Source organism: Pseudopipra pipra, chromosome Z, assembly GCF_036250125.1.
Source record: "Pseudopipra pipra isolate bDixPip1 chromosome Z, bDixPip1.hap1, whole genome shotgun sequence".
Classification (NCBI taxonomy): domain Eukaryota; kingdom Metazoa; phylum Chordata; class Aves; order Passeriformes; family Pipridae; genus Pseudopipra; species Pseudopipra pipra.
In genome coordinates this window covers 7,704,530-7,722,629 of record NC_087581.1, presented here as the reverse complement: position 1 = coordinate 7,722,629, position 18,100 = coordinate 7,704,530, and the positions used below count along the sequence as shown (strand labels likewise).

Genomic DNA, 18,100 nt, shown 5'->3' with positions numbered 1-18,100 from the left:
TGCTCCCCAAAGCATCTTCAAATACCGAATCACTCTGGACAAAAATATTTAAGTATTTATTAAAATACTATTAAGCACTTACAGGGTGGCTTCATTTTTCTGAAAGCCATACAAATACTTATGAAAGCCTCACAACATCCCTGTGAGGTAGGTTTGTCTTGTGTAATTATGTGATGATTTCATAAATTAAACATGATGCTGTTTAAATGCTTATTTGAAGACAGTGACTTTGATTTCCCTGTTTAGGCACAAAATGTGTTGGGTGCTACCATGCATTTCCAGCACATCTAGGAAGACAGAATAGCATAGAAAAGTAGTGGAAACATCAGGTGTAACTGAAAACCAGCAGTGAATGGATTAAAGTGCAGTTCTAACCTGAAAACTTACAGTATAGAAAACAGCATCAGGGGCTTCTAAGGCTGTAGGATCTCTTACCAGTGGCTCCTGGTAAGATCCTGCCCAACTGAAAAGGCAAAGGCTGTTTCAATGGTCAGCTTTGCAAATCAATGTGTGACAAACCATGGGGTTCTCCTTGATGATGGGACTCAACACCATTGACTCACCCTTGCTCAGGGGTTCCCACAACAGGGAGGCAATGAGGGATCTTGTAGCTTCTGGCTGCCTTCAGGCTTATTTGGAATCATGCATCCAGTTGGTGGTCGGTCACTAGTGGTGTCCCCCAGCTATCAGTGTTGGGCCCAGTTCTGTTTAATATCCTTACTGATGATCTGGATGAGGGAATTGAGTGTATTATTAGCAAATTTGCAGATGACACCAAGTTCGGGGTGTGTGTTGATCTGCTGGAAGGCAGGAGGGCTCTGCAGAGGGACCTCGACAAGCTGGAGAGATGGTCTGATTCCAACAGGATGAGGTTCAACCAGGCCAAGTGCCGGGTCCTGCACTTTGGCCACAACAACCGCCTGCAGCACTACAGGCTGAGCACAGAGTGGCTGGGGAAAGGGCAGAAAGGGACCTGGGAGTTTGGATTGACAGGAAGCTGAATGTCAGCCATAGTGTGCCCAGGTGGCCAAGAAGGCCAATGGCATCCTGGCCTGGATCAGGAACAGTGTGGCCAGCAGGACCAGGGAAATGATTCTTCCCCTGTACTCAGCCCTGGTGAGGCCACACCTCGAGTGTAAAGTGGACACTGCTGTGTCCAGTTCTGGGCCCCTCAGTTCAGGAAGGATACTGAGGTGCTGGATCAGGTCCAGGGAAGAGCAACAAGGCTGGTGAAGGGACTAGAGCACAGGTCCTATGAGAAGAGGCTGAGGGAGCTGGAGTTGTTCAGCTTGGAGAAGAGGAGGCTCAGGGGAGACCTCATCACTCTCTACAACTCCCTGAAACGAGGTTGTGCCAGGTGGGGGTTGGTCTCTTCTGTCAGGCAGCTCTTAGTAAGACAAGAGGGCATGGTCTTAAGCTGTGCCAGGGGAGGTTTAGGTTGGATATTAGGAAGAAATTTTTTATAGAGAGAGTAATCAGGCATTGGAATGGGCTGCCCAGGGAAGTGGTGGATTCTCCATCCTGGAGGTTTTTAAGATGAGACTGGATGTGGCATCAGTGCCATAGTCTGGTAACCACGGCAGTAGTGGATCAAGGGTTGGACTTTGTGAGAAAGGGTTAACACCTTACAGGAAGATTATTGCAAGGAAGGATGGGGGCAGCAGGCCCCCAAAGAGAGTGCTCGACTGCACATGCCCACTGGAAGGATTGGAGAATGATTGTTGGGGAAATAGCACGTGCTCTATGGTTATGTAACCTCTTATGTAACCGAGGAGTATAAAACCGTGTGCTTGACTGTTAATAAATGATTTGCCAGCTTGCACTCAATCTGGTGGGTCCGTGCCTCACTGTCACAAGTGGCGCCCGAGCAGGGACTTTAAGAGAGATGTCGGGAACCAGAGCATTAGGCTGCTGGAACTTCTACCGGTGGCAGCCCCTGGCTGAACTGAAAGGAAAGGAGGAACTCCTCGAGGACACTGTGCGCGCCAATCACCTCTGAAGTTATAGGACTATAGGAAAAAAGAAGAAAATTCAGCATTCGATTCAGAGGTGAGCAGCCAGGGAAGGCAGGATGTAATTCCCAAGAGATGAAACAGAATGCTGAAGCCTCACACTAGTTTTTTAATAAAAAAAAAAAAAAAGACAGAAAAAAGAAATTACGGAAGCTAAATTGCTGGCACTTTTAATAGGGATTGCCGTGACTGCACTGGGATTTCCGCTGGCCGGAACCCTTCAAATGACTGCTTGGCAAAAATTGGCAAGAGACTTTACAAGAGAGCAATTTCTGGAGACCTAGAGGCGTTTGGGAACTTAGCCACATGGAGGGAAATGGTGGATACTTTCAAAATGGCACAAAGGAGATTAGCTCCTGCTGCGGCAACAGGTCCCTTTCCCCCTGTTCCTCCTGCTGCCCCTGCTCCCCCTAGCGTTCCCCTAGAGATGAGGTGCAAATGTGGGAGTGCGGGAGGGCCCTTGGGATCAAAGGAGGAGGGAGAAGGAGAAGGAGATGCGTACCACTTGACTTTGTTCATGTTGCACGGCCGTTACGGAGGAGCAGCCGTTACACTCTCGCCGTGAGGCTGCTGAGGAAACACGAGTCTGCCCCCGCTGACATGCCCTAATGTGTCCCTGCCTGAAGAAGCATATGAAGAGTATGATGATCCGGAGGGCAGTGAGTTTATGGAGGACACAGGAAGGGAATCAGTCATGTCCTCTCTTAATGAGGATAGGTGGTCGTGCGGGGGTGCCCACAGCCTCTGGTGCTAGAACAGAAGTTCTGAAAGAGCAGCAGCCCCCAGCTGTTCCCACCAACTCTCCCTCTACCCGGGACAGGGACACAGGGCTGAGCCACAGAACCAGCACTGCAAGGTTTGGGAGCCTCTCCCCCCAGTCCTCTTCCTGCTCACAACAGCATTGAGAGGGACATTCGGAGAGAGGAGCCAAGACAACAGTAGCTGCTGCAGCAGCGATATCCCAAGACCTAGAAGAGCACCTAATGGAGCTCAGGGAGCCAACCAGCACCAGGCAAGCAAGAAAACTTCCAAAGCCAAAGGGCTCCGGGGCAGTGCAAAGATTTGGTCTAAATCAAACTAGTTGGATCTCCCTTCACAACTGGGAGGGTGAGAAGAAGAGATTTAGGAGATGGAGGGGTAGTAAGGGTCCCAAGTGTGATGCTTCTGATCTCTTCCCCAAGATCCATCTCGCCAGCTAACTCTCCTGCATGTTTGTTCTCCTTCCTATCTTCTTTACACACTTTCCAGGCAGTATCTCTCTCCTTTTCATCATAGCATTTCGCACTCTGAGCTTCCAGTTTACACGTTGCTGTTTCCCCAACCACTCAAGCCCCCATAGCCAGGGCCATGTGTTTTTCTCTTTCTCTCTCCCTGTCTTTTGACAGGTCAATTTCAAGAGCCATGTTACAAAAGCAAAAAAGTGGGAGAGGATATACATGCATATCCATGGGTGCTCAATTAAGATGGATCCCCTCTAGGTGTGTCAGGCCTTACATTAATTCTTCTTCAGAACAGGAACAATCACCAGAAATTGCAAATGATGAAGAAGGAACGCACAGTCAGAATAAAGATTTAAATCGTGTGCATGAAGTGTGACTGTGGTGGCTGCCTCCTTGAGTGAAAAGATGTGTATGTGTATGTAAATTCAAGAACACTTTATATCAATAATGCCTCAAATAAAACTACAATTATGCAACAATACTACCTCAACCACACCAATGTCCCCAGATGACAGTTAAGTACAATATCCATCTAGGAGAAGGACAACTCTAATTCCAAACCCGGGCAGATGGAGCTCACTTATCCCTGTAAGGCCATCCATCTTAGAGAAGGACACTCTAATTAAACCTATGTCCTAAAGACCTCTCTGTCAGCGTCCAAGCTCACTACGCCCTGGCAGATGAACCTTAGGATTAAAGGATGGGTCCAGTTCTGTGCATGCTGCATCTAATCAAAAAAATCCATTGCGCAGGCTTGAGGGTGATATCCACATTTGTAAAGTCCTGTAGCGACAGGTGAGGGTTGAAACAGCAGGTGAAAGGTGCACTGCAAGCCGCAGACCCAACCCTGCATGCAGGTGATTCAGGATATTGGTTGCCTGAGACTGACCCCATGTAGTAGTTTGGACCTTGTTTTCCCCCAGAGGCTAAGAAAAATGGTAAAACCCCAAGGGGTGGAAACCCCTGGAAGTTTTGAAGTTTTGCCCAATGGGCGCTCCTGCAAAATATAAACATTCCACAAGCTGACCGGAAGAGATGAGTTGTAGTTTGGTTGTTGAGGAGTGATGGCCATGTTGTAGAGCCACGAGGAAGGGGCTCAGAGCCCCACTGTTGGAGGGAAAGAAACCGATTGGGAGAGATACGAAGCCTGGAGGAGGATTTATAACCCCTGAAAAGACATTTATACACCGGACTAGACTTATAATACCGAATGTGACACCCTCTGAATTATGACAGTTGTACCCCAGTTATCCCCAGTTCACTGTTGTAGTGTTCTAGTGTTATATGTACCCCCAGTTGTTGTTTTTTAAATTTGTCCTCCATGTTGTCCCCTTCTTCTCCCCACAGTTTTCCCGCCTTTTCCCTGTTTTCCCGCTCCTCTGCCTGCCATTGGTCAGAGTCTGGTGCAGTGCAGAGGTAGCTGTTATTGGTCCATTCCCCCGGTGATACCTAAACTCCTCCCCTCTTTACCCAGCTGCCCAATCACCTTTATCCCCAAGTTGTCAGTCTCTTGCTCCTCCTTAACCCAAACTCCACCCTCAATCCAACCCTATATAAGTTGTTGTCCCCTTAATAAACTTTGGCATTGCTTCACCAACCTCCACCGTGTGAAGAACCTTTCCTTGCAGTGCCCGACCCCATTCCCTTCCCCCAGCGGGTCGTGGCACCACACGGGGGGGCTTTGGCCCCCAGCCCCTAGTGGGGGCCTGTGGGGACCTGGAACAGCATAAAGCTGGGCTAGGTGCCTGTAGTTATGCCAGGAGATGTTTTCTCCACTGTGGGTGAGCAGAGACAGCAGCAGCAGACGCAGCGTCCAGAGACTCTGGCTAAGAGCCAGGACAGATAAGAACTGAACCGGAGAAGCAGCAGAGACATGCAACTGAGTAAGGAAGACACCGAGTTGTCTTGGAGAGCTGAGAAGGAGAGTCAGCAGCAGAGCTACAGAGTTCTGGGGGTAAGAACTGATACCAGACCCCCCAAACTCCTTTGAGACCTCCGAGAAAGGAGGAATAGATGGACTCCTATTTGAGAGGAGCCTTGGAGTACAGCAGCACCGGAGAGAGAGGAGCTAAGAAACTCAAAGACGTCCCGGAGCTGGACCAGGATGGCCAGATGGAATGCGGAGAGGGTGATCTTGGGGGCCCTCCCTTGCTGCAAGCTACAAAGAAGCTCGCAGCCTGAGGCAGGGCACAGAGGCCCTGCAAGGAGCTTGAATCTCCTGAAGATACCAGACTGTCACGAAGCCCCCTGTGCTCGTGATATGACCGTGGTGGAACGACCTTGTCTGGGGTGACGTAGTCCACGGAAGATTCCTCGCTTGGTGGCGACGGGGCCGAGGGAGCTTGGATACCTCCCTCGTGAGTGCTGGCAGAAATCCAGCTATCAGCTGTTGCATGCTGAAGAAGACAGATTGCTGCTGTAGAAGATACTCCTGCTTAGAGACTGGAAGGGATCTGTCCTTTTTTCCCTCCTGGACTTTTATTTGGAGGGGAGAAGAGATCTGATCCATTGTAAATACTATATGTCATGGTAGAGATAGTTGTGATCGTGTGTATAATGTGTTATAATATTTATTTGTACAGTCATTGTAATATATTCCCTTTCCCCCATTTGGAGTCTGGTGTGTTTTGTCTGGGAAAACCCATCTCACATTAGGTTGAGATGTGGGAGGGGGCTTAGACTAGGGAATTAGATTTTTGGGGCTATCTCAAACCATGACACCCTAGAGATGACAGTCTCATTTGGCAGCATCCTGAATGACCAAGCAGCCTTTTTCAAGGACAGCACAGCTTGCTCCACTCGGAGAGGGGCCTAGAAAAGGTGGCCTAACCACAGCTCATCTCCACTCTTCACCCGGTTGGTTAACCACGGCCAACGGGCATCTTCTGATGCAGTCAAACAAAGTCTAAGAAACAAAGGCATACATCTGCCTTCAAAGGTGTACTCAAATTGACACTTGCATGTTGGAACATCAGAACCATGCTTGATACTGCGGACAGTGGTCTTCCTGAGCGCCATTCTGCACTAATTGCCCATGAACTGTCATGTCTCAACATCGACATTGCTGCTCTCAGTGAAGAAAGGCAGCCTTAGAGAACATGGTGCCGGTTATACACTCTTTTGGTCAGGTAAACCCAGAACTGAAAGGCATCTCAGGAATTGGCTTCATGATTAAAAACTCCATTGTCCCTGAAATTGAAAATCTGCTGACAGGTCATTCGGATCACATTATCTCCCTCCCCCTTCCACTACACAACAAACACCACATTGTCCTCTTTAGTATATATGCCCCAAGTCTCCAAGCTGACCCTGCTGAAAAAGATAAGTTTTACACCGACCTGCGCCGCCTTACCCAAAAGATTCCCGCAAATGATAAGATCATTATCTGTTGGAGAACATGAAGATGAATGGAAACAGTTCCAAGCTTGGAGACAGATATACAACCCGGAATGAGATGCAATTACACCAAAATGGGCATTTATCTACTGGATATGGCTTTACAATGGACTGGACAGTTTCCCCTGTTATCCCCAGTTTTCCCCAGTTTATTGTTATATGGTTATAGTGTTGTGTATACCCTAGTTGCTGTTTTAAAATCCCATCCTCCATATTGTCTCCTTCTTCCCCTCACAGTTTTCCCGCCTAAACCTTGTTGTTCCCTCTGTTTTCCCGCTCCCCTGCACCTGATTGGTCACTAAGTGCTGCAGTGCAGGGAGAGCTACCATTGGCCCATTTCCCCGCTAACACCAAAACTTTTCCCTTCCTCACCCAGTCGCCCTATCATGTGTGCCCCTGAGATGTCAATCCTAAACACCTCCCCTCGCCTGGTTCCACCCCTTTATCCTATCCTATTTAAGTCTCGTGCTCTCCTCATAAAGTTGGCATTGCTCCACAAGACCTCTGCTGTGTCAAAGACCCTTATTGCAGTGCCTGGTCTCATTTCCCTTACCCCGCGGGCCGTGGCAATTATCCTTGGTGATTTCAATGCCAGAGTAGGAAAGAACGCTGAAGCCTGGAAAGGAGTATTAGGCAAGCATGGTATTGGAAACTGCAACGATAATGGATGCCTTCTGCTAGAATTCTGTGTGGAGCAACAGCTCACCATCACTAACACTGTCTTTCAGCAGAAAAATAGTCTGAAGACAACCTGGATGCATCCTAGATCTAAGCATTGGCAACTCATTGATTATGTCTTGGTGCGAAAGAGAGATGTTCACGATGTCCACCACACCTGTGTGATGCCCAGGGCAGAATGCCAAACAGACCATTGGCTTGTGTGCTGTAAACTTAACTTCCACCTTAAGTTCAAATGTAAAAGGGGCAGTGTTGGAGGAGAAGAGACGAAGTGGCAAAAATATGAAGCCTGGAGAAAGATTTATGACCCATAAATGGACACTTTTATACCAGAATAGACACTCTTACACTGGATATGACACTCCCTGGACTTGACAGTTTTACCCCAGTTCTTCCCAGTTTATTATTGTATTGTTATATGGTTGTGTGTACCCCCAGTTGTTGTTTTAAAATCCTACCCACCGTATTGTCTCCTTCCTCCCCTCACAGTTTTCCCGCCTTAATCCTGTTTTCCCGCTCCTCTGCCTGCCATTGGCTGATGTTTGGTGCAGTGCAGAGGCAGCTACCATTGGCCCGTTTCCCCAACTACACCCAAACTCCTCCCCTCCTTACCCTGTTGCCCAATCACATTCATCCCTGAGTTGCCAGTCTTATGCTCCTCCCTAGCCCAGACTCCACCCCTGAACCTATCCTATATAAGTTACTGTTTCCCTAATAAAGTTTGGCATTGCTTCCCGAGACTTCTACTGTGTCAAGACCCTGATTTGCAGTGCCCGATCCCTTTCCTTTTCCCCGCGGGTCGTGGCAGGGCAGTATCCCAAGGAGGAGACTACATATCAGGTCCAAAGCCCTCTCTCTACTCAGGGTCAGATGGTCAAATGCTTGTCACAGATAAAACCTCCATTCTGAGTCTGAACACTTTCAGACTCTTTTCAGTACTAGCCGTGTAGTTCAAGACTCAGCAATTCAGCACATTACACAACAACCAGTGAAGAATGAACTGGATATTGCCCCTACTGTGGGAGAAACCCTTAAGGCCATACAGCAGGTGAAAACTGGCAAGGCAGCTGGGGTTGATGGAATTCCACCTAAAGTCTGGAAGCATGGGGGCCAAGCACTCCATGCTAAATTTCATGAGTTTGTGGTGCACTGCTGGGAACTAGGTGAACTACCATCAGACCTTCATGACGCAGTCATCAGCACCTTGTATAAGAAGAAAGGAGATAAATCAGACTGTTCAAATTACCGTGGTATTACTCTGCTCTCTATTGCTGGCAAGATCCTGGTAAGAATATTTTTGAACAGACTAATACCCGCTATAGCAGAAGGAATTCTACCTGAAAGTCAGTGTGGTTTCAGAGCCAACAGGAGTACCACAGACATGGTATTTGTTCTCAGACAACTGCAAGAGAAGTGTAGGGAACAGGAACAAAGGTCTCTATGTAACCTTTGTTGATCTCACCAAGGCTTTCGATACTTTGAGCAGAAAAGGTCTATGGCAGATTTTGGAATGTTCCTTAATACGATTATCTTACTTCGTGAAGATCAGCATGGCCAAGTCAGATATGGCAATGCACTTTCTGAGCCCTTTCTAATAACCAGTGGTGTGAAACAAGGCTGCGTTCTTGCTCCAACTCTATTCACAATCTTTCTCAGCATGATGCTCCGAAGGGCCAAGGGAGACCTCGATATTGAAGATGGTATCTACATTTGATATCGTACTGATGGAAGCCTATTCAACCTAAGGCGACTGAAGGCCCACACTAAGACCTTAAACCATCTTGTCCGGGAGCTGCTTTATGCTGATGACGCCGCCCTTGTCGCCCACATAGAAGCAGCCCTGCAGCGTTTAACATCCTGCTTTGCAGAGGCTGCTGAGCTTTTTGGACTGAAAGTCAGCTTAAAGAAGACAGAAGTTCTCTATTAACTGGCACCTCAGGAAGCCTTCCATCATCCCCATATCACCACTGGCGAATCAGAGCTCAAATCAGTCCAGCAGTTTAACTACCTAGGTAGCCTCATCTCCTCGGATGGTAAGATTGACGGAGAGATAGACAACAGGTTAGCAAAGGCATACAGTGCTTTTGGAAGACTCCATAAGAGTTTGGTGAAATAAACATCTGAAGAGAAGTACAAAGATCAGTGTTTACAGAGCCATAGCGCTGTCTACTCTTTTATATGGATCCGAATCATGGGTCATCTACTGTCACCACCTGCGTCTCTTAGAACGCTTCCATCAACACTGCCTCTGTACAATCCTAAACATCCACTGGTCAGATTATGTGACTAACACGTCTGTTCTAGAACAGGCAGCAGTTATAAGTATTGAGGCCATGTTGCTGAGAACACAGCTGTGCTGGGCAGGGCACGTCTCAAGGATGAAGGACCACCGCCTCCCTAAGATCTTGCTTTATGGTGAACTTGCCACCGGCTGCCGGAAGAGAGGAGCCCCAACGAGAAGATACAAGGACTCCCTGAAACAATATCTCAGCCTTGGCCATATTGATCAGCATCACTGGTCTACTCTGGCCTCCAATCAGGAGGCCTGGAGACACGCCATCTATAATGCTGCTGATGCCTTTGAGAACACACGCAGGATCACTCTCGAGGAGAAAAGACAACACAGAAAGAATCATGCCTTGCCAATACCACCTAAGGAGTCTTTCTGCTGTGCCTTCTGCAACCGGTCTTGTCTATCTCGTATTGGTCTTTTTAGTCACCAGTGTGCTTGTAGCAAATGTGGGTAGAGCCCTTCCCAAATCTTCATTCACGAAGCCTAGCCATGATGATGATGACAATATCTATACTCTAACACATTTCCCCTCAAAATAAAGTTAATGTTTTTCACCCAGTTACATACAAACCCTCAGATAAAAGTCACCTGTTAAAAACCCTTAAAAAATCCTGGATTAATGAAGATTACATGATTAATGAAGTTAGTGTATAGAGTAATTAGCTCTAATAAAGGCCTTTTAGATTTAGGCCCTGAGTTATACAGCTAGTTAAGATAATGTTGTTTTATGTTAAGAAAGGTTTTAGAGTTATACTGTTCTGTAACTTCTTATTATAATAAAGAAGGCGGATTTGTGGGAAAGGGTTAACACCTTACAGGAAGACTATTGCAAGGAAGGATGGGAAATGTAGTCTCTGCAGCAGGCCCCCAAAGAAAGTGCTCAACTGCACGTGCCCACTGGAAGGATTGGAGAATGATCGCTGGGGAAATAGCACGTGCTCTGTGGTTATGTAACCTCTTATGTAATCGAGGAGTATAAAACTGTGTGCTTGACTGTTAATAAATGATTTGCCAGCTTGCACTCAATCTGGTGGGTCCGTGCCTAACTGCCACAGGACTTGGTGATCTCGGAGGCGTTTTCCAACCCAGCTGATTCTATGATTCTATGTCACTATGTGAAAAAATACAGTGTGAAGGCCAAAAGGTGGTCTGGGCTGTAGAGCAAGCAGCTAGGACAGTGCAGAGACACCAACGTCTCAGGTCCCTTGCACCATGAATCTCAGAGCAGAAGTTGGAAGGAGCATAGGGAAGCGCAGAATTTGATTCTATCTGAAGTGGAAGTTATTTCTTTATTCAGCAGGTTCCAGCCTGCTTCCACAGCATGCAAGGTCAGGACAGGTTTCTTTCAGAGGAGATGGCAGAAATATCTTCATACCCTCTGTTGCAGCATGGTCTGTTAAAGTAATGGTGACTTACATCTGCCTTCATTTCACTGCTGCAGTTGCAGTTGCATAGGAACAAAAGAGCAGTGATATCAAGGGCTTCTTCATGCCCTCTCAAAAATACATGCTGCAAAGTAGCACAAGGGAATAAAATCAATGTCTCAAGTTTTTTTAAGAGTCTCCAGGAACTACATCCACATCGTGGCTATATTTCATGCAAATGTTGCAATGTGTTTTCCATGGGCACATCTATTCATGCACAAGGAACTTGGTCTGAACCACTGAGACTCTGCAGCAGAGAACACCAGAGCTTATTGCAAACGCTGTCCAGGGTTAGATCTGGGGGGTCTCACTTCCTTGAAGAATTCCCAGCTAGTGAGGATGTCTTGGCAGAGGTCATGCTCGTGTGACTCTTTTGGGAGCCTGCTGGCTGAGAAGGTGGTTTCTTTTTGAGCACTGGAGTTTTGTTCTTGCTTTTAAATACCTTGTTGGGGTCCAGCTTGTTCACAAAGGAATCAGCTTCTTCAGACAGGAGCGCTGTGTTGATGGTTATGGGTTTGTACATGTTAAACCATTGCTGAAAGGCATGATTGTGTGGAAGGAAGAGGTTAAATTCGAACTGCAAATAGACAATTTCACCTTGTTCCCCCTCTTCCCTGGGACATGATTTTAATCCCATACCATTTATCAGTTTGTAGTTTACAGGACTTCGAAGAGTGTTTGTGATAAGGACACACAAGGCATTGCTACAGCCACAGTCCTGAAACTGCATTCCAGACAGGAAGAAGAGAACCAGACACAAACCTAACACTACCTTTCCTGCAGTGTAACTCTTATAGGGAGCAACTCCTGATTTAAATCACAGGAGAAAAACCAAAGGGAGGAGACAAAATTAAACCACATTTATCTAGATTCAGATAACCAGAAAAGATTAAAAAACCTTGGAATTTAAATGGGCTTATAAATTGGAAACCAACTAGCTGAACTCCTCAAAACATAGCTTTCCCCCCTCTCTTCTCATATAAAATAACACACGTTTTTTAACTGTTTACACAAAGGATTTTGTGTTGGTTTCTCTTACTGTCTTTCTACTTCTGATTTTCTGTCTAGAAATAACTACAGTGATTTAGTTTCTTGGTTCCCAGAGGTCACCAAAATGTTACGGCCTACAGTTCTCAATTCTTAAATGTTTTTCCCATTGCTTTTTCATTGATAAAGTCAGGAAATAAAACTGTAAGAGTTATAGTATTACAAATCATACTGAAACCATCAAGGCAGTGTTGAACAACATAAACAGAAGATCCATACCAAAATTTAGATAGCAGCCTATTCATGTACTGCTTAGTGGAAAACAGCTTTAAATACTCCCTTAAAAACTTTAAAAATTATAATGGTTAATGCACCAGGATTTTAACTAACAGGGGCTGGAAATGATTAGGGAATATATGAATAATTTCACTTAAGGTTTGCGAATATACTGAACATAATAAAATATTTATAGCAGGAAAGCTAGAGAAAAGCAGGTCACAGGCATACACTACAGTACCACGTACACAGCCTGGGCTGATGAAGTACAGTGCAGTGTAACAGGGAAGACAGAAATAAAAAGAACCAGTTTCTACAGCCACTGATTGATGGGAAGTCGGCAGTGATTTTAGCAAGTAATTTCGATGTGCACACAGGACCAAGGAGTGCCACGCTGGCAGGACAGCTGTCACCTCTAGGGGAAGTGCAGGACACTCACTGAGACCTTGACAATGTGCGCAGACACTGCACTGGCTTGTGTTCAGTAGGATTGTCAGCTCCATTCCCTGACCTCTCACACGATGGAAGCAGGGTTAGGGCTGAAGGCTTGGTCAAACACAGAGGAATAGCAGAAGCCTCTAATAGCAGGATTTAGGCATAGCAGAACAGCAATTTTAATAATAATAAGGGGCTGGAATAGTCACAAGGCTTTACCTAGAGCTCTTCTATAACTACTTCTAGGACTGCTGGCATTTAAATTGCACCTTTTTGAGCATAATTTGTATGAAGGCATCCCTTCATGCCTGAGGAGGGTGAAAAGGAATTAATATTATTGGCAAGGCTCAAGGTCTTCATCTGTCATTTTGTCTAATGTGTACCTGGACTTCCCTCTCCACCCAGGCAGCATTAGGCTCTTGTTCAGTGGTATGCCCAGAAAACTGATCTAGACAAATCTTACACAGCTATGGGGATGAACATCTCCCCTCAGTTCCCAGCATCCATGGAATGGAGGTTTGCTTCAGGATCAAGAAGGCAAAGAAATAATCAGGGTTCTACCACATGCTATTAGAGGTCGAGGGTAGGGCCTGACTTAGGTGACAAAAGCAGGGTTAACATAATATTAGTTTTACTGTGAAACAAGTGACCGTTAACAAGCTATTGGGAAAAGACTCGTGGTCCCTTCAGTGGCTCAGCAGGGAGGGCCCTGCTGGGGCTACAGACTGCTTGTCAAAAGGTGGGAAGATGTTTCTCCAGTCTGTGCTTAGCAAAAAACTGAGATGCTGGACCCTGCTGTCCTACCTTAGCCTGGGGGCTGACCCCGTAGCTGGTGAAGGCGTATTGCCACTGTGGGAGACCCAGGTGGGTGATGAGCAGGCGGTAGTAGGCTGTGAAGGTTTTGGTGAGGAAATGCCAATACAGAGCTCTGTCCAGGAACCATATCTCTGTGTCTGGGGAGACAACTAGAACAAAACAAGCACAAGTTACACTATTGCTTTGCAGTGATAAGATTAACATCTGGCCACTGTCAGGTGGGAGACACAACGAACTCATCAGAAGGGTGGTTTTATTTACATCCAGGCACAGAATTCAGTACTTGCCCTTGTTAAACTTCATATGGTTGGTGATTGACCAGACCTCTAATTTGTCAAGGTCTCTCTGCAAAGCCTCCCTGTCTTCGGGGGAGACACCAGCTCCTCTCAATTTAGCATCATGGGCAAACTTACTTTGTGTACCTTCCAGTCCTGTGTCCAAGCTGTTTATGAAGACAGTGAAGAGAACTGGGCCTAAGATGGAGCCCTGCAGAACCCCACTAATGACCAGTCACCAGCTTGAGTGACCCCATTCACTACAACCTTTTGTGCCCAACCTGTGAGCCAGTTGCTCACCCATTGCATGATGTATTTGTTTGGCTGTGTCTTGGACAATGAATCCTTTCCCAGCCTGGGACTGATACACTAGATGGAACATTCCTGGACATCAGCAGCTTTTGTAGTATATGTTCAAAGTACAATTATGGCAAACATTTATCTGCCCCACAAAGTAAAAAGCAGCTAACTCAATTGTCAGTCATCTGGATTACTGAATAGAGTCCAGAGTCTGGAAGTCATGGGAGTGTGTGCTGCCAACAAAAACACATTTTTCAAAATCCTTCCACAGTGATCAAGTATTTCTCTAGTGGCAACATCCCTTGTAGCATAAAAAGAAGTTTTTTTCTTTCTTGGGAAACCAAGATGCTGAACACTGCCAGTTAAACAGACTGTCCCCTACACTGCCATCGACCCCCATACCCAACGCTCCCTCTCCTTGCACAGGTCATCCACTGCATGTGCTGAAATCACTGACACTGGAAGGCAAGGGGACAAGTAAGAACGTACTGCCTTGGGAGCTGTAGTCACACCCAATGAAAGACACAAGATAATAACTGAGGATTTTTCTTGAGAACATACATATTGCAATTGCACAGCCCTACACTGTAAACACACATACACCAAGTGACCTGTGCACTGTCTTATGCCACCTACTTCACAAGTGCCTTGGGTGTTTCTCTACTCACTCACTGATAACAGTTATCTGCACATCTGTCACAAGAAACAGCTCAGCTCCCATCTCTTACCCTCTTGTTCCACCCTTCCTGCCCCATTTTGACCTAGTTAGCACCTGGAGGCTCTGCATCCATGTACAAGGTGGAAGAACCAGTCTAAGCCTGTCTCAGTCAGCTAAGGCCTTTTTTTTACCATCTACCCCTTGTTTCTAAGCAGAGATATACCCATTCTCATAAAAATGTAAGAGCTTTGTTCCAAGACATGGAGGTAACCAGAGACAGATTAGTGGAGCTCTGTATTAAGTCAACACTGTATGTAGGCCACATGTACATGCAGAAATTATAACTCAGACTCCAACGTTAAAAGGAGTGAAAATGTTAGCTCTAGTTAAGTCTCTGTAAGGTTTAGCCCCTGACTTCAGTGGACACGGGACACCCTAGTAAAAGTTTCATCTATTAATTACAAAGAAGATCAGAAATCTAACATAATTCTTCAAGTGTGGCCTCCAGATACAATCCACAACAAGAGACAGATAGCTTTTCTCTCTTCAGTCTTACCTGGTTCAGCATGTTTATAAACAAGACAGACCTTCCCATTCCCGTTGCATGGGTCTAATTCAAAGATAAGACTACGAGAATCAAAGTGTGGCTTCTCTGGTTTGTCTCCATTACCTGAAACAAACAAAAAAAAATTTCATGAAACATGTTTGGGAAACTGACTGTGACTCAGTTGCAAAGAGTCAACCTATTTGATATCTGTGAATAAATCACCTGAGGAAGAACTAAAGCAAACTATTATATTTATGTTTCCTGGAAATTATTAAGTTCTCTATGTTTAAAATAAAACTAAAAAAAAAATGAGAAAAATTTTTATCTGGTAGGAAAACAAACCACAGAGTCAAATTCAGATGGCTGAAAACAGACAACAACTGGCTTCTAGTCCTTCCCTGGCATAAAGCAAGACCAGCTTTACAGATGTCACTCCTGAGGTTTATCTAATCTTTTCTTAAAGTTCTCCAGTGCTGGAGATGGCACAGTTTACAGGCAGTCAATCCAAATCCATCAGTTATCACTTTGAAGTTTTCCTCATGGATCCGGAATCTTCCTTATTGCACTGGAAGTCCATTATCTCTGTTACATCTACTATTCCTTTGCTGCCCTAATTACATTTTTTTCTAAGGAGGACAGGGAGAACACTTTATTCTTTTCTCTTGACAGAAGACTTTAAGGAACTTGTAGACACATATTTCTCCATACATTCCAGTGTGACATCAGCCCTTTCAACAACCATGTCTGACTCATATTCAACTTGGGACCCCCAACCACCACAGAGCATTTCTACAGCACCATTTTGGGACTGTGAAGCTGCAAGTTCTTGTGGAATGAAATTCTGAAATCTAAAGCTGATGGGGAAGAAGTGGGACATAAGAGCTGTACTCTCCAGAAGAATTTTCCATTAAAGTCAGGATGAGAACTTCTGTGGGGATGTAACTTTTTTCTCAGTGTACCTTATAAGTGTATCACTGGAGGTTTGAGTCACTGAGTGGAAGTAGAAATTGGTGCATTTCATTACAATGGTTAGAAGATCAGGACTGCAGTCAAGCTGGAATGTGACAAGAAGAAATTTTCAGCCACATTTAGAAGCTAGAAGAACTGTAGAGATGCAGGGATAAGATTGAAATCAAATAGCACTTTTTAAAAAAAACTGGCATGACACCTGGCTCTGTTCCTATCCTCTTAATTTTTCCAGTCTTGTTAGACTGGAAAAGCTCTTAAAAAAGTGAGTGGGCCTTTTTCTTCTTTTTTCTTCTCTCCAAATAGCAGTATTCCCAGCATTTTAGGCAGTCTGGAAACACACACTTTCCACTGCAACCTCACAGTTACATGTATTTACCAGTTACTTTTCCCATTCCAGCTGTACTTTCATTACCAAGACAAAACCCGTTATCTTTTGTTCATGTAACACCATAAGCACACAAAGACTTTGGAAGCTGAATCACCAGAGGAAGACTCAGATAAAAGTTTAAACAGGGAAAAGGCAGAATAAGAGGGCTGACAGGTTGCTAAAAGAGAATACAAGTAACACTAACGACTGGCAGCATCAGCAATCCCCATGATATTCACAGCATACGGATCTGCCTGTTGAGGCTGTAGGGGACTAATAAGATACATAATAGATCCAGCCCAGAAGACAAAAAATCACAGAATCACAGAATGGTTTGGGTTGGAAGGAACCTTAAAGATCACCTCCTTCCAATTCCACTGCCACAGGGCTTAGCTGAGGTGCTAAGAGAATTGGGATTGTTCATCCTGGAAAAGAGAAGGTGACCTAATAGGAGTCTTCCAGTACCTGAAGGGAGCCTACAAGGAAGATGAAGAGAGACTTTTTACAAGAGCATGTAGAGAAAGGACAAGGGGGAATGGCTTCAAATTGATAGAGAGTAGGTTTAGACTGGATATTAGGAAAAAGTTCTTTACTATGATGGTGGTAAGGCACTGGAACAGATTTCCCATGGATGCCCCATCCCTGGAAGTGCTTAAGGCTAGGTTGGAGGGGGTCTGTGCAAGGGGTCACTGCTCACCTATCCATGCCCTATATCCTAATACTACTCTAATAGAGGAAAAGGGATGACACAGAGCACATTTTCCATCCTGTTAACAGGCCTTACCTTCCTCGTCCGTGTCATCTTCCAGGTCGGCGAGGGTTGGAGCATTGGGCAGGGTGTACATGGAGGAGCCCCCGAGCCGACACAGCTGTGAGATGCTGTTAATCACCATGGAGCCCAGAGGCATGGGAGTATCTGCAATAAGACTCATTGTTAACCACATCTAGTGTCAGGAAAGCATAGGAGGTATTTCTGTTCCTCCACACATCAACCCAAACCTTTCTAACAGCATCAAGTCAACAAGTCACCCTGCTCAGCCATGTGTCAGTGTGATGGATCTCAGAAGGCACTGTTGGATGCTTGCTCAAACAAGACAGTTATGTGAGCTGCCTTGGACTCTGTACGCTTGTGAGCCCTGAAAACAAAACTCTTCAGAGGTCACAACACAGCAAATCCCACTTGAAACATGATGGAAGTCACTGCAGGTGCTAAAGCCCTGATGTGAGCTGTCTCTGAAACGAAATTTCACTTCCTGAGGAAGACTCTGTCCTTTTCCACACTTCCACCTGAAGTCTCTTAATTTCTAAGTTGCAATCTTGTTAAACTAAGACACACTGTATTTGACACCCACCTCCTGAAGTAAGGAAGTGTCCATAGCCCAATTTGACAGCCTTGCTTGAGGGCAATGAGAACCTGGATAATAACTGCAGAATGAACAAGGATGGA

General features: G+C 45.6%; 1 protein-coding gene across 2 annotated transcripts in view; it reads right to left on the bottom strand.

The window, feature by feature from the left end:
- Positions 1–33: 33 nt before the first annotated feature.
- TPGS2 (tubulin polyglutamylase complex subunit 2) overlaps positions 34–18,100 on the bottom strand; it is a 32,415-nt gene continuing 14,348 nt past the window's right edge. Inside the window, exons 4-7 of one of the 2 annotated variants that reach the window (XM_064643121.1) lie at positions 17,438–17,569; positions 15,327–15,440; positions 13,526–13,686; positions 34–11,558 (exon numbers count right to left, since the gene is read on the bottom strand). In XM_064643121.1, coding sequence (XP_064499191.1) covers positions 11,331–11,558; positions 13,526–13,686; positions 15,327–15,440; positions 17,438–17,569 — 635 coding nt within the window. In that variant the 3' untranslated portion in view covers positions 34–11,330. Of the gene's footprint in view, positions 11,559–13,525; positions 13,687–15,326; positions 15,441–16,258; positions 16,372–17,437; positions 17,570–18,100 lie in introns of those variants that run through there. The other variant, XM_064643122.1, reaches the window with a different exon arrangement.